The following is a 13,962-nucleotide window of genomic DNA, read 5'->3' on the forward strand; positions in this document are numbered from 1 at the left end:
CTTCACTGAATCCTGGGCAAACCGAGGGTCTTTCCTCTATTCCTGTGGCATTTTTTATTCCATTTGTTTCAGTCTACACTGCTAAAGAAATTGGAGGAGGGGGATTAACATGAATTTTATGTGTTTGTGATTTCAAGGCGATTCCAGCTTATTGGGGGGGCATTTTGTGCTTCAAAACTGTCCAGGGAGGTTAATTAATAAAGAAGCCTTTATAAAGGAAGTAGTGAGATTTGTACAAACTTGTAAGAACACAAGAACTTTTTTAGACAAGAATTACATTACCAGCAAAGGAAGCAACATGTGCATAGCATGAAACATTCTCTTTAGAAAGAACTTCACATTTCTCCTCTTTGTGGCTGAATGACAAAGGCATAAGAGTAATACAGAGAGGTCTGTATCTTAAGAAACAGAATATTATATTGTTAACTTGTGTAGATTACTATCTTGAATAGGAATGCTAAACATAGGGAAATAGTTCATAGGCAATGTATAAGGAAACCTCAGCTCTCAGCCACAGTGATTGTGTAGCAGCCTTCCATTGCATGAAGTGTGAGTGGAAGTAGTTTCCATAATCATCCTTTCCCTTCAGTGACTTTGTATGTGATGCCAAATTTAGCTGTTTATCAACCTTTGTACAAGACTACTTTCTAAAGTGACTTTTCCTCTTACCTGTGAAATATAATAAGTATTCTTGAACTTTCTTTTCCTTGTGTGTACACGTGCGTTTGTGTGGGGGGGGGGAGAGCGCACACACGTGCTCAAGAGCGCTCTCTATACACCAGCTTTGGATTAGATTGATTAACAGAGGTTAACAGTTTAGACTGTGTTCTAATGATTGCTTGCAGTTTTGTCACTGTTGCTTTGCCATCTTCAAATGTGTCTGACAACTACCCCTTGTCATAGCCACTTCATAACACTTAAATGAGACTCTGCATCAGTGAGTGAAGACCATAATTGCGGGGTCTAGATAAGTGAGTTCTCTTTTGTTTCTCTAGGCAAGGAACTCTCTAGCATCAGCATTAGATAAAAATATCTTTTAAAAGGACATGGAATAGAAGATTACAGATCATAACTATATACTTATGATATGTAACAATTGCTTGAGGATCAAGATGCCAATAGTTGTGATAGAATGAGACTTTGCAGTTTGGGCACTTTTGTAGTTTACATTAAAGATGTACTGTAATATAAATCAAAGTCAGATTTTTGGGGGGTAAACTTTGAACATATTTAAAATAGCTGATTTAAACTCTTTGTCTATTAAGTAAAAATTCTCGGCTTCCTTGGAGACAGTTTCTATTAACTGCTATTTTAACTATGTGTGTAGATCATACTTTGTTGTTTCATTACATGCCTTACAATTTGTTGAAAACTGGATATTTTAAATAATGTAGCAACTGTGTAAATCAGAGTTTTCCTGCTCCCCCAGAGTTTATTCTTGTTGCTATTTGTTGTAGTTGGTTTTTTTGTTTAGTTACCTCTTAATTCTAGTAAGGTTTTTTTTTTTTTTTTTTTTTTTTGTTATTGTATATGGCCACTGAGGTCTCTGCTTGGTTAGTTTAATGGTGGGCAACTAATTGTACTGAGACTTCCTTAAATACTTGCAGTCATTAAGTTCCCCTTCTTTGTTTAGGGTCTTTGTATGCATATTCTAGGGCCTTTTTAGTCTTTTTTGAGCATGCACATAGCCTTATGTATGGCCTTCAATTAGATTCTCAGAAATGTATGAGAGCTTTTCATATTCCCCATGGACATCTTCCTCCCCAGCTTTTCCTTTTAGCTGTCTGGTTAATTTGCTGTTTGCCCCAGCTGCCATCTGCTACCTTGGGCAGCCATGGTGTTAACAATTGCCTCTTACTATTTTCAGTAAATGCCCCCAGGGAAAAGATTGTTTGTACTGGGTAAGTTCAGGTCAAATAAAAACAGCCTTGTGAATGGAGTCTTCCAGGGAACCACAAGACAGGTGAATAATGACAATTTTCTGTGAGTGTGCCATTGAGGTGGTTCCAGCCCTATTCTGTTCCCTCCAATGGCTGCCAGACTGATTTTCATTGTGATTGTAGCCTGTTGGTTTTCAAGCTACTGAGGGGCTAGGGAGTGGGAGAGGGAGGAGGATAAGTTAAAACTGCCACAGAGCTCGCTGTTCTTACATAAAGTCAGCCATTTTTCTTGAATGAATGCTTCTTGGATTGCAGCAAACCTTTGGTTAACTTTCAGAATTCTGAAGAAGTTGTTTTGGACAATTTTTGCCAGTGTTGTCATTGCTTTTATGGAAAAGAGCATTTTTGGAGGCCCTTGCTCTACCATTTTCACTGACATTGTCCTGTATAAACTTAGAGAAAACATCTAGTACATTCAGTGGATTATTAGTCAGCTTTTAAATTAGATCAAGACACAAATTCAATTGTTATTAAATCAGAAATATAATCAATAACACATTGGTTTAAATAACTGTCTGCCTTGACTTGATTAAAATTTAGTTGGTTCAAAAAACAGCCTGCTTGTTTGAATGAAAAATTCAAAAACCATATTGTATTGTAGCAAATAGTCTTGATTTGGAAAAGTTGCCTGAAATATATTTATAATGTATTGACTTAAAACTGACTTCTTATTTTATCTACCGTATCATTTGCGTATTTAAGGGGAAATTGTAATAGCAAACTTGTAAAGATCTGAAAGGTCTAAGGATAAAAATACTTTCTGCTATTGGTATTCTAGCAAGTTTCCAATAGTTGCCCACGTAATTATTTGGATTTATATAGACCAATGTTGCATCATGATGAATCTGAATTCTAAGTTATTTTATAAAGGTAATTAGGTTTAGAAAATTGTGTAAACACCATATGCAAATATACATTTTAAAATGTCTGTGAATTTAGAGATTTATAATTTTGTGACGAATGAAGGAGCTCAGGAAATTTCACCCCAAAATGTGACTCCTTCATATAAAGAGCATTTTGAATTAAAGGCCCTTAGAGATCAACAGGCCTTGGAAAGGGGCTTTCCCTCTTTCTTCATTGAAAAACCAGATTCATCAAAAAGAACAATTTTCTGTTTCCTGTTATTTCAATATATTACAGGAAAGAAGAATGCAACCAGACCTGGCCCAAATTATTTTAAATGTATACATTTCTCTCAGGTTAACTTAATTTGTGAAGAGAATCATTTATAAGTCCATCTGTTTTCCCCCTTCCATTCATTCTCCCAAATATCTATTCATCCTACCTAGTAACCATTCATTGCCCCTAAACAGAATTACCTATGTTCTTCATCTCTCCCTCCTCTCTAAAATGAGAGTATATAAATTTCTGGACCCCATTGGGATATTGGGTAATCACTCTGTGATCTCTTCATGCACACAGTAAATAAATCTCTTTATCTTATTAATCTGCCTTTTGTGAGTTGATCTTTCAGTGAACCTTCCTGGGCAGAGGGGAAGTTTCCCCTCATCCCCACACAACTATTTATTTGGTGTTTTACTTTTTTTTTTTTTAACCTACCTTCTATGTGATGATTATTTGGTTTTTAAACATTTAATTTCTCCTTTATAAAAATTCATGTTTCTAATTAGGGAAGTCTTAGGATCTCCCTTTCTTGTACTTAAGGAGACATTTATAGGAGGGCCTTTGTAGTCTCTTTTCTACCATTAATATGTTAGTTGACCATTTCTTGGATGGAGTTTATTATAGGAATCAGCCTTAGAAATAAGACTGTTTCTGTCTTCAGACTGAATCAAGTTTTCACAGAATAGTTTTATTCTGTTTTGGAGGAAATTCTTAGATACCTGTGCATATTGAATTCGATTACAAATACATAAAAAATATTCTTACTCTCCAAAGCCAAGTGAATTATTTTTAATTTTTATACCATTTGGCAGACTATTAACAGTTCGAAACACATAGTAGAGAAATTTGTTGAGAAAATACAGTGAACAATTCATGGTATTATTCAGTTGTTTTCAGATAGAACATTGGCTATTAATGTTGCTGTGCAGGAAAAATACTAATTTTTTAATGGCTGGGAAATAGGGAAAATGTAAATTACTTGTCAAATTTTAAAAATCAGGACTTTGAAATAATTTGGATTTCTGGCTTTAAAAAAAAGAAAGATCTTAAAACACTAGTGCTGCATTCCTGCTTGGCACAATTGTAGTTGTCTTCTTTAAATCATACAAGTGCTCTCTAGTTTTTCAGTCTCTGTCACTTATTACCACTAAAAAATATTGTCTACCTTTTCTCTTTGGCATTTGAGTAAATGACCTCTGCTATTTTAACACTGTTATATACAGATTTGTTAACATGTGTTGGACATTTGTTACACTAAATAACTTTTAAGAGGTGCTTCAGGTACTAATTTAAGTATTTTTACATACATTATCTTATTTCTCAAAATAGTTTCATGAAATAGATATAATTTTATCCCCATTTTTATGAATGAGGAAAACTGAAGTCTAGAAAGGTTAATTTGTTCAAGGTCACGCGACTAGCTGAAGACTTCACTTCAAACCCAGGCAGTCTTAATGCTGGAACACATGTTCAACCACTGTGCCATTTTTTTGTTCAATAAAGGACTGTGAATATATTTATCAGCAAGCCAATGACAATTGTGTTTTCATTGGTGATAAGTGTAAAAGTAGGCATGAGAGACCAACATTTTGACTGATTTGGGCCTGTGAAAACATTAACCTTGCCCTAGTTTATAGAGGCCCTCTGGATTCAAGAGCAATTTAAAGGGAGCAAAATTTGACAGTGAACACAGGGTATTGATAGGAGAAAGCATGGGAGAAAGTGTATAGATAGGTGTTCTTGAAGATTGTATCTAATGGAATGTGCTGTTTTCTCTGCTTGAAATAATTTTTTTCATCTCCTTTTCATTCAGGCCCATCCAGAAGTTTCATGAACCTTACTTGGCCATCTAAATCTGTTCAACAGGAGTCTTGTTCTTTTGTAGTACTGTAGTACTTTTATATATTCAAAAAATGCCAGAACTAAGAGCACAAAAATGAATAAAGAATGGATTCTGTACTGAGGAGATCTCTTATTTTTATGTATCATTTATTTTCCTGTTATTTAGAGGTTTGAATTAGTTTTTGCTTTTTAAATATAGTCTCTACTAAGATACAAGCTTTTGTGTAGGGAGCTACTCCACAGTGATTATTATGTATTTCTTACACCTGTCACATATTGTAAATGCACCTTCCTTTTAAAAATCAAAGTTTAGAAAATAGCAGAATATGAATATGTGCAATTTAAATTGTAATATCATATAACTTTTCATTCATAGGTTGTCCCAGTTTTGGTGCATCTCCTGTCTGCTATCAGCAGTGTTAGACTTTATATTCCTAAAGACCTTCGGCCAGTGGACAATAGACAGAGTGTTTTAAAATCAATACAGGTATGTGTTAATTTTATAAGTTAAATATGAAGTTTATATATATAATGTAAATAAGAGGTAACTGAAATGTTTTAAGTATATTTATTGCTTTCTTTCAGAAAAAGTATAAATACTACCAATAATGGCAATTATTTTTCATAAAAATAGTGGCAGCAGATCTGCACGCATATTTGTCCTCTCTTTGAATCCACTAACAAAGTGAGTTACTAAAGGAGTACTCACAAAGGAAAACTGCACCGTTAATCTTCACTATTATATGCTAAATATGTTCTACTTTATTCATTATAAGTGAAAATAACTATAGACTGTTATTAAAAGTTATTATGTATAAAATAATATGCTGCCAGAACTTGTAACCATTTTCGAATATAGTTAATAAATGGATGAAATCATTTTTTTCAATAGGAAAAATTATGACTTTCTAGAAAATTTAATTTTCCAGTAGAAAAAAGAAGTGACGTATTTAGTCAGTAAACCTTTGAATAGCATTTACTGTGCAGTGAAGGCTTTGTACTAAAATCTGAGAAAACAAAGATAAATAGGATGCTTTCAGTGTAGAGTAGGACTTTTTAAGCTATGTTCCATAGGTAGGCTTGCTGAAATGAATGATTTTCCTTGACAGTTTTACAAAAATTTTATGTAGATGTGGATATCATTTCAAAAAATCACTATAGAAATTTTAAAAACTAATAGTCTGGTGGTAAATAAATATTTTAAGTTCACTGAAGTATAAAGTCCCACTGAAATTGTTTTTTCTAATATTTTCAAAATAGCAGCATAGTTTTGAGGAGAAATACACGTTAGTCATTAAGTTAGCATAAATAATGCCATTATTGTGAAAAAACTGATCACTTTGTGCTTCTGAATTAGGTCAGTTTTCATTTTGCTAAATTTAAACTTAAATTGAAATTTATTTTTCTTGAGGTCTATTGACAAATTTCAGGTTTGTCTTTATTTGCCTTAAACATCACTGTGCTATGTCTGGTGATGAGATATTTCAGCTTTGACATTAACTTTAGCAATAACCTAACTCTCAGTTTTGCTTCAGTATTTAAATAAGGTTAGACTGTTGTTTTCCTTGGTCCTTCGTAGACCTTTATGTTGATCACCACATATTGGGAAAGAAGGAAGAAGAAGAAGAAGAATCAGGAAAATGAGCCTGCTAACAGACTCCTTCACTTAATGACTAAAGAGTTCCCTTTTGCTACTTAATTACACCTTTTTAAAATTTAGAACTACAATTTTAGTGTTTTCTCTGTTCTTGAACTTTTTACCTGTGTGACTCAGTTTCTTTCTATGTAAAAGTTGGCCAGGTTGTACTATATGCACTTAACAAAGATATCAGTCTATTAAAACCTTGCATTATTTACATATTTAGGATGGTAATGTTCAAAATGACTTTGAACCCTTTACATTTATGTTTTTTATTAATGTGCTCCCACCCCCATACCCTAATTCCTAACCAGCCAAATTCTATCTTAACTTGAAGGCCTATCCAGGACCCTGAAAGTTTCCCAGCGGGATACCAGCCTATAGTGAGCTATCCCTTCTCTGTACTCTTATGCTTATTATATAATCATTAATTATGTGCCTGAAAAAGTTAGCAAAAAGAATCAGGACCTTTTAAAAAGTTTAAATCTTCCAACTCAGTAGTGCTCTCCCTAGGAATCAACCCCAAGGAAATAATCTGAAATTGAAAACAGTTTATATATAACAGATGATCAATACAGGATTACTAATGATTTCAAGAAGTTACAGCAACCTAAATATACAATGATCATTTTATTAGTAAGTTGTGCCACCTCCAGGACTACTGAACTATGTAATACTAGACCTATTAGTAAATTATAACACATCCCTATATCAGTTAATTATAGTACAGCATTAAAAAGGAATTTTCAAAAACAGTGGGAAAATGCCCTACAATTTAAATGGAAAAAAGAAAAAATTATATGTGTACCATCCTTTTTTTTTTATGTCCATGTGCATAGGGAAAAAAAGGAAATATTGATGTAGTTTACTCTTACTAATTTTATCTCTATAAGATGAAAAATAAATTTTACATATTTTGTTTTAGGAAGTTCAGAAACGTTTTCCTGATGGTGTTCCCTTATTAGATCCTATTGATGATATGGGTATTCAAGATCAAGGACTGAAAAAAGTCATTCAGAAAGTGGAGGCTTTTGAGCATCGAATGTATTCTCATCCACTTCACAATGACCCAAATTTGGAAACTGTGTATACACTTTGTGAAAAAAAAGCACAGGTATGGCAGAAACTTTTTTTTTTTTTTAGTAGAATTCTGTGTATAAATGAATCGGTATTGTTCATTTTCTTGTACTATCAGCTAAAACAGGAAAATGTCTGTCTTTTAAAACTATCAGCTCTGTATGTAACCTGTCAGTTCTTATCAGCAAGACAAGATAAAGTTCGTTTGCTCTAGGTTGGTATTTTATGTATGGTTTTTTAAAATTTTTTGCTTTTTAAAAATTGAGATATAATTCACACAAGGTAACACCCACCCTTTTAAAGTGTCCAACTGAGTGGTTTTTATTAATGATACATACACAGATATTTGCAACCATCATCACTATCTAATTTCAGAACATTTTTATCACCCCTAAAAGAAATTTTATATCCATTAGCAATCACTATCTGCTCCCTCTATCCTTCAGCCCCAGGCAACCACAAATCTATTTTCTGTCTGTATGGATTTGCTTGTTCTGGACATTTCTTATAAATAGAATCATATCATACTGTGTTTTTTATTATAGTCATCCTAGTAGTGTCAAGTGGTAGTAGTTCAGCTTTTTAGGGTAATTAGCTATAATCTCTCATTGGTAAAAGCATTTTTATACCCATTATCTGTAATGAATTTAGAAAAAGCTTTTTGAAGTGAACATATTCCTTCCCACTATCCACTTCTTTTCAACTAGAATCTTTTATACTCTACAAATCTCACTTCTTTCATGAAACTTATAACTCCTTGCGATTGTACTTTCTCAACTTTTATCACATCCCAGCCTTTACCCAATACATCTGTTTCTCTGTCTCACAAACTATATTTTAAGCTCCTTTAGGTCAGGTGTTTCATTTCAACTTATTTACACTCTGTCATAATGATCATCTTTATAAAGTAAATGCCCAGTCTTGGTTGGATAAATACATGAGTAGAAATTCTTTTAGTTTAATAGAGTAATATGTTTAGTTCGTAGTTAAAAAGCACTTCTCCCTTTCTGTTAATAGCTTTTTGTAAGCTAACATCATGTGGCCCTGTATCCTATGGAACACGGTGACTGCTTGCTTAGTGAACACATATTTCGCTATGCTCCAGTCTACCATGAAGTACTTCTAGGCCCTTTCCAGGAAACTTGCCAGGTGCTTCTCAAGATGAGGAAACCGAGACACAAAAGCTTTAGTTATTTCCTCAAGTATCTAGTTGTGATCCTGGCCTGTTCATACCTCACTAGAACCATTGCAGCTGCTCCCTACCTGATTCCAACCACTCCCCACATGGCCACGAGAGGGTCAGCCTTAATGTTTCCACAATACAAGAACAGGGAGACTTGAGCATGGTTGAATGTTGACTGGAAAGCATCTGTGGAAATGGTTGAAACCATTATTGAGCAGCTTAAATATACTGAAAAAGGCATTAGTGTCTAGGTGAAGGGGACAAATAAACTTGTTATGAAGACTCTGCAATAACATGGAAGAATGCTTATGCACAAGCATTAGATGAACAAAGCAGGATCTGAAATTGATATGGCCCATGATTAAACAACTTGGCAAAAATAAAAATACACATTGGAAAAGACTAAAAGGAGAACTTAAGGTGGTTGTGTTAGGGCAGTGAGATTATAGTAGATCTTTTTCATTTTTTTTCCTCCCTTTCTCTCCCCCTGTTGTCTGTAACGTGCTTTTTTTTTTAATGAAAGAAAAATACAAAGAGTTAGCAGTTTAGGGAAAAACAAGTCTTTTTATGGCTTCCTAGTGACTACAGGACACATTTCGCATCCCTTAGCCCTTCCTAAAAAGCCTTCAAAATTTGGTCCCTCAATTGTCAACATTTTAAGTGCTTATACCCTCTAACCCAACTTTCCTACCTCTAGGAATTGAGACTACAAAGTGAGGCAATACAGAGGATGTTCTCGTAGCATAGTTTGAAAAAGCAAATGAATATAAGCAACCTCAGTCTTCATCAGTTGGGAATTAGATATGTGAAATATTCCTATCCACACATTGGAAATTAACATGGCCATTAAGAAAAATGAGGTAGATTCATATGTACTCTTTGGAAAAGAAGTCCAAATGTATTAAGTGGAAAAGGAAGCTGATCTCACTTTTGTGGGTAAAAGCCCCTATACCTAGGTATCCATGCATTTCAGGCATGCACAGTCGTCCCTTAGTATCTGTAGGGGATTGATTCCAGGGCCTCCTGTGGATACCAAAATCCTCAGGTGCTCAAGTCCCTGATCTGAAATGGTGTACTATTTGTGTATAAACTATGCACATCCTCCTGTATACTTTAAATCATTTCTAGTATTATTTATAATACCTAATACAATGTAAATACTATGTAAGTAGTTATTATACTGTATTATTCAGGGAATAAGGACAAGAAAAGAAAGTCTCTGCATGTTCAGTACTGGTGCAATTTAATTTTCCCCAATATTTTTGATCCATAGTTGGTTGAATCATGGATATGGAACCTATGATTACAGAAGGCCAACTGTAAACATGTAGAAAAAGATCTGGAACAGCATTGTCCAATGCAAACCACATATGTAATTTTAAATTTTTGGTAGCCACATGAAAAAAGAAAAAAGTAGAAATATTTTAATATTTTTATTTAACCCAATATATCCAAAATATCATTTCAACATTTTTGTATTCAAAATGTAAAAATTGAGAAAAAAGTCTTAAATATTGGATTCTCTTACACTACCTTGTGAGCTTTATAAATCTCACAGTGTGTAACACAGTGTTCTGCTCTGCTCATGTTGGCATCCTCAGTCAAAGAAAACCCAGAAAACAGAGGGCATGGTGGCTCATGCCTATAATCCCAGAGCTTTGGGAGGCCGAGGCAGGAGGATCACTTGAGGCCAGGAGTTCAAGACCAGCCTGGGCCACATAGCAAGACCCTACTCTACAGAAAATTTAAAAATTATCTGGCATGGTGACACACACCTGTAGTCCCACCTACTCAGGAGGATTGTTTGAGCCCAGGTGTTTGTGGCTACAGCAAGCTATGATAGTGCACTCCAGCCTTGGCAACAGAACAAGACCCTGTCTCAAAAAAAAAAAAAAAAAGAGACAGGGTGTCACTCTGTCTCCCATGCCAAAGTACAGTGGTGTCGTTATTGCTCACTGCAACCTCCAACTCCTGAGCTCAAACAGTCCTCCCACCTCAGCATCCCAAGTAGCTGGGACTACAGGAACACACCACCATGCCTAGCCAATTTTCTGGTTTTTTTTATAGAGATGGGGGCTTGCTCTTGCTCAATCTGGTCTCAAACTCCTGACCTCAAGCAGTTCTCTTGCCTCTGCTTCCCAAAGTGCTAGGATTACTTGCGTGAACTATCACTCCCGGCCAACACTGTCTCTTTAAAAGAAAAGAAATTCTTTGGTTTTTTTTTCTGATAGGCCTGATAAGTCATGCTATGATAGCATATGTCATGCTAGCATAGTTTTGTCTAGCATGGAAAACATTGCTTCCTGTGACATGGCATTATGACAACGTATCTGTTCATAGCAATATGAAAAATCACTAAGAGCTTAGATTCTAGAGTCTGTTAGCCTGGGTTTGAACCCCATCTTTATCACTCAGTATTTCTGTAAGCTCAGTACTCAGCTTATTTAGTAATCTCTGTGCCTCAGTTTTCTCATCTGTAGAATTGAGAGTTAATATTAGTTCCCTACCTGTTAGGATTGCTATTCGAATTAAATAATGTAAACCATTAGAAATAGGGTACATAGGTAACTTGTAAGTAAATATCAGTTGCTGATCACCTTTTTCATTTTCTCCTCCTCAGTTGAAACTTAATAGCAAAATTACAGATTCTTTGGGTTTCAGCTTCTCAAAACTTTTCCCTCAGTGTTTTTCTGAACTTAAAGCCTCCACTTCAGGATACCATTGTTTCTGTGCTCTTGTACCACCATACATTTGTCACAGTTGGAAAATATGTACTACTTATTAATTAACTGAATTTAAAAACTCATCCACTCTAAAGGATGAACTCAAGATTCATTTTCATTTTAATTTTTCATCTCTATATTGAATAAAGGCCTATTCTCTTTGCTAAAGCTATTTCCAACTTAGGCAAAGAGAGGGAAGACTTTTCAGGGCATCATGTAGAAAATATAGTCAAGAGAAAAGATTCATAAGCCCTCAGCTTTCTTTCCTTGTTCTCTAAGCTACAGCCTAATTCCCTACAGATGAGAAGCTGGAATTGCTGGGATTGGTACTTTAGGAGTATGATTAATTGTCCCATGAATTCTGCCTTGGGAGACCCCATCCTAATTCAGCACTGACTTTTTCTGCCCCCTCCAGCCTACCTTGTCTAACTCATGGCTATCCAGCTCACTCCTCTTCCTGTAGCCCTCCTTCCTTGCCTTCATTTAAGCAGGAACCATGCCCTATTCTCCATCTTCCTAAACCTTTTACAAATTCTAATATCTCCCTGCTCTCCCTCAAATTTTTCAAGTGGACATTTTATATTTCCATGTACTTAACATTTTAGGTAGTATTTAATAACTTTTCAGATACATCATTACTCTTTTGTAATATCCTGAGAATGTATCTAAGAAGCTCCTGTATTTCACTCTCCCTATCCACTCAGCATTGAAGCTTTGACTGAGAAGTATGTTGTAAGGTATCCTTAGAAAATATTTTTTGCTTTATGTCATGAATAAATCTTATTTTACATTGTTCACTTTATTATTGAACTTTCTTTATACTTTTATGTTTCTTAGATTGCAATAGATATTAAATCTGCAAAGCGAGAACTGAAGAAAGCAAGAACAGTCCTGCAAATGGATGAACTCAAATGTCGCAAACGTGTTTTAAGAAGGTTGGGGTTTGCTACTTCTTCTGATGTCATAGAGATGAAAGGACGAGTGGCTTGTGAGATAAGCAGGTAAAATCTAATTCTTCTAGAAATTTGATTTTAAAATGAGATACTAATTTTAATTTGAGGGTTATCAGTCTTTAGGAAAAAAGAGTTGTGCTAAAAATATGAGATTTGTACAGTACCTTCCACGTTAAATACAGTTTTGGCCATGGAATTGAGAATATCTCTTAGATCTTAGTAATTAACACAAGCACCCCTAGCATTTGGATGTATTTCTTTTGATTTTTTCCAGACGTTGTGGGATTTTTCATAATCATAGTTCATACACAATTTTGTATACTCTTTTTATTACATTTATGAATGTTTTCCCACCTTAAAACTTAGTCTAATGACCATTATCCTTTTATGGGCATAGATTTTACTGAGATTTTGGGCTAACAATAGGGTATTACAACTGAGTATATTATAGGCCACAGCTTAAAATTGGTTATATTATTTTCTGTTTTGGTAATCTTTTGCCACGTTACAAAAGACCTCAAAACTAAATGATTTAAAACAACAACAGTTATTTTATTCTGTAGTGCTTTTTATGGGTCAGAAATTCAGAAAGGGTTCAGTTGAATAGTTCAGGCTCAGGGTCCCCTGTGATTGCCATCAGAGAAGTAGTTAAGCTGGAACAGTACAAGTCTGGAGCATCTGGGGAATGTTAGGCTCCCTCTCTCCCCTTCTCCCTCTCCCTCTCTCTGCTTCTCCATGTAGTTTTTCCACGCAGGCTGGTTTGGGCTTCTTCACAGTATAGCAGCCTCAGGATGTTAGGACTGCTTACATGGAGGCTGAACACTCCAGTGTGAGAGTTCTAACAGGCTGAGGTGGAGGTTGCATTGTCTTTTCTGACCTAGCTTTACCTTTTGTAGCCTAGCTTGAATATCATACAGCATCACTTCCACCACATTCTCTTGATTACAGGTGAGTCATAAACCCTTCAGTTTCACGTGGAGGGCAATTAGACTCCACCTCTTAATGGGGAAGTAGCTATTGTCCAATAGAACTTTCTGTGATGATAGAAATGTTCTATATTTGCACTGTTCTATATCGTAGCCACAAGCCACTTGAAATGTGGTTAATGAAACCAAGAAACTGAATATTAAATTTTACATAATTTAAATTGAAATTGCCACATGTGCATATGGCAGTCTACGTAGATTTGTGCAATTCTAGAAGAACATGTAAAATAGGAGATGCTATTGTGGTGGCCATCTTTAGAAAAGTACAATTTATGACACTATCCTAAAAATTCATCAGTTATTTCCTACCATGAGAAATGTTTCCTGCCTTAGGAGCCAGCTTGCCCCTGTCCTCCTTAACTTGAAAGTCGCAAACTGGTGGCTCAGGAGCAATATCCATCCTGAGGATATATCTTGTTTTGTCCATACAGTGATGGTCATCATTTTCAATGAATCTATAAAAGATATTTTTGAAACAGTCTTTTATGTCCTGA

General features: G+C 35.0%; 1 protein-coding gene across 1 annotated transcript in view; it reads left to right on the forward strand.

The window, feature by feature from the left end:
• MTREX (Mtr4 exosome RNA helicase) overlaps positions 1-13,962 on the forward strand; it is a 90,848-nt gene that overhangs the window by 58,988 nt on the left and 17,898 nt on the right. The window contains exons 20-22 of the mRNA XM_045565655.1: positions 5,284-5,394; positions 7,472-7,660; positions 12,367-12,530. Coding sequence (XP_045421611.1) covers positions 5,284-5,394; positions 7,472-7,660; positions 12,367-12,530 — 464 coding nt within the window. The remainder of the gene's footprint in view (positions 1-5,283; positions 5,395-7,471; positions 7,661-12,366; positions 12,531-13,962) is intronic.

Source organism: Lemur catta, chromosome 12 (assembly GCF_020740605.2).
Source record: "Lemur catta isolate mLemCat1 chromosome 12, mLemCat1.pri, whole genome shotgun sequence".
In the NCBI taxonomy this organism is placed as follows: Eukaryota; Metazoa; Chordata; class Mammalia; order Primates; family Lemuridae; genus Lemur; species Lemur catta.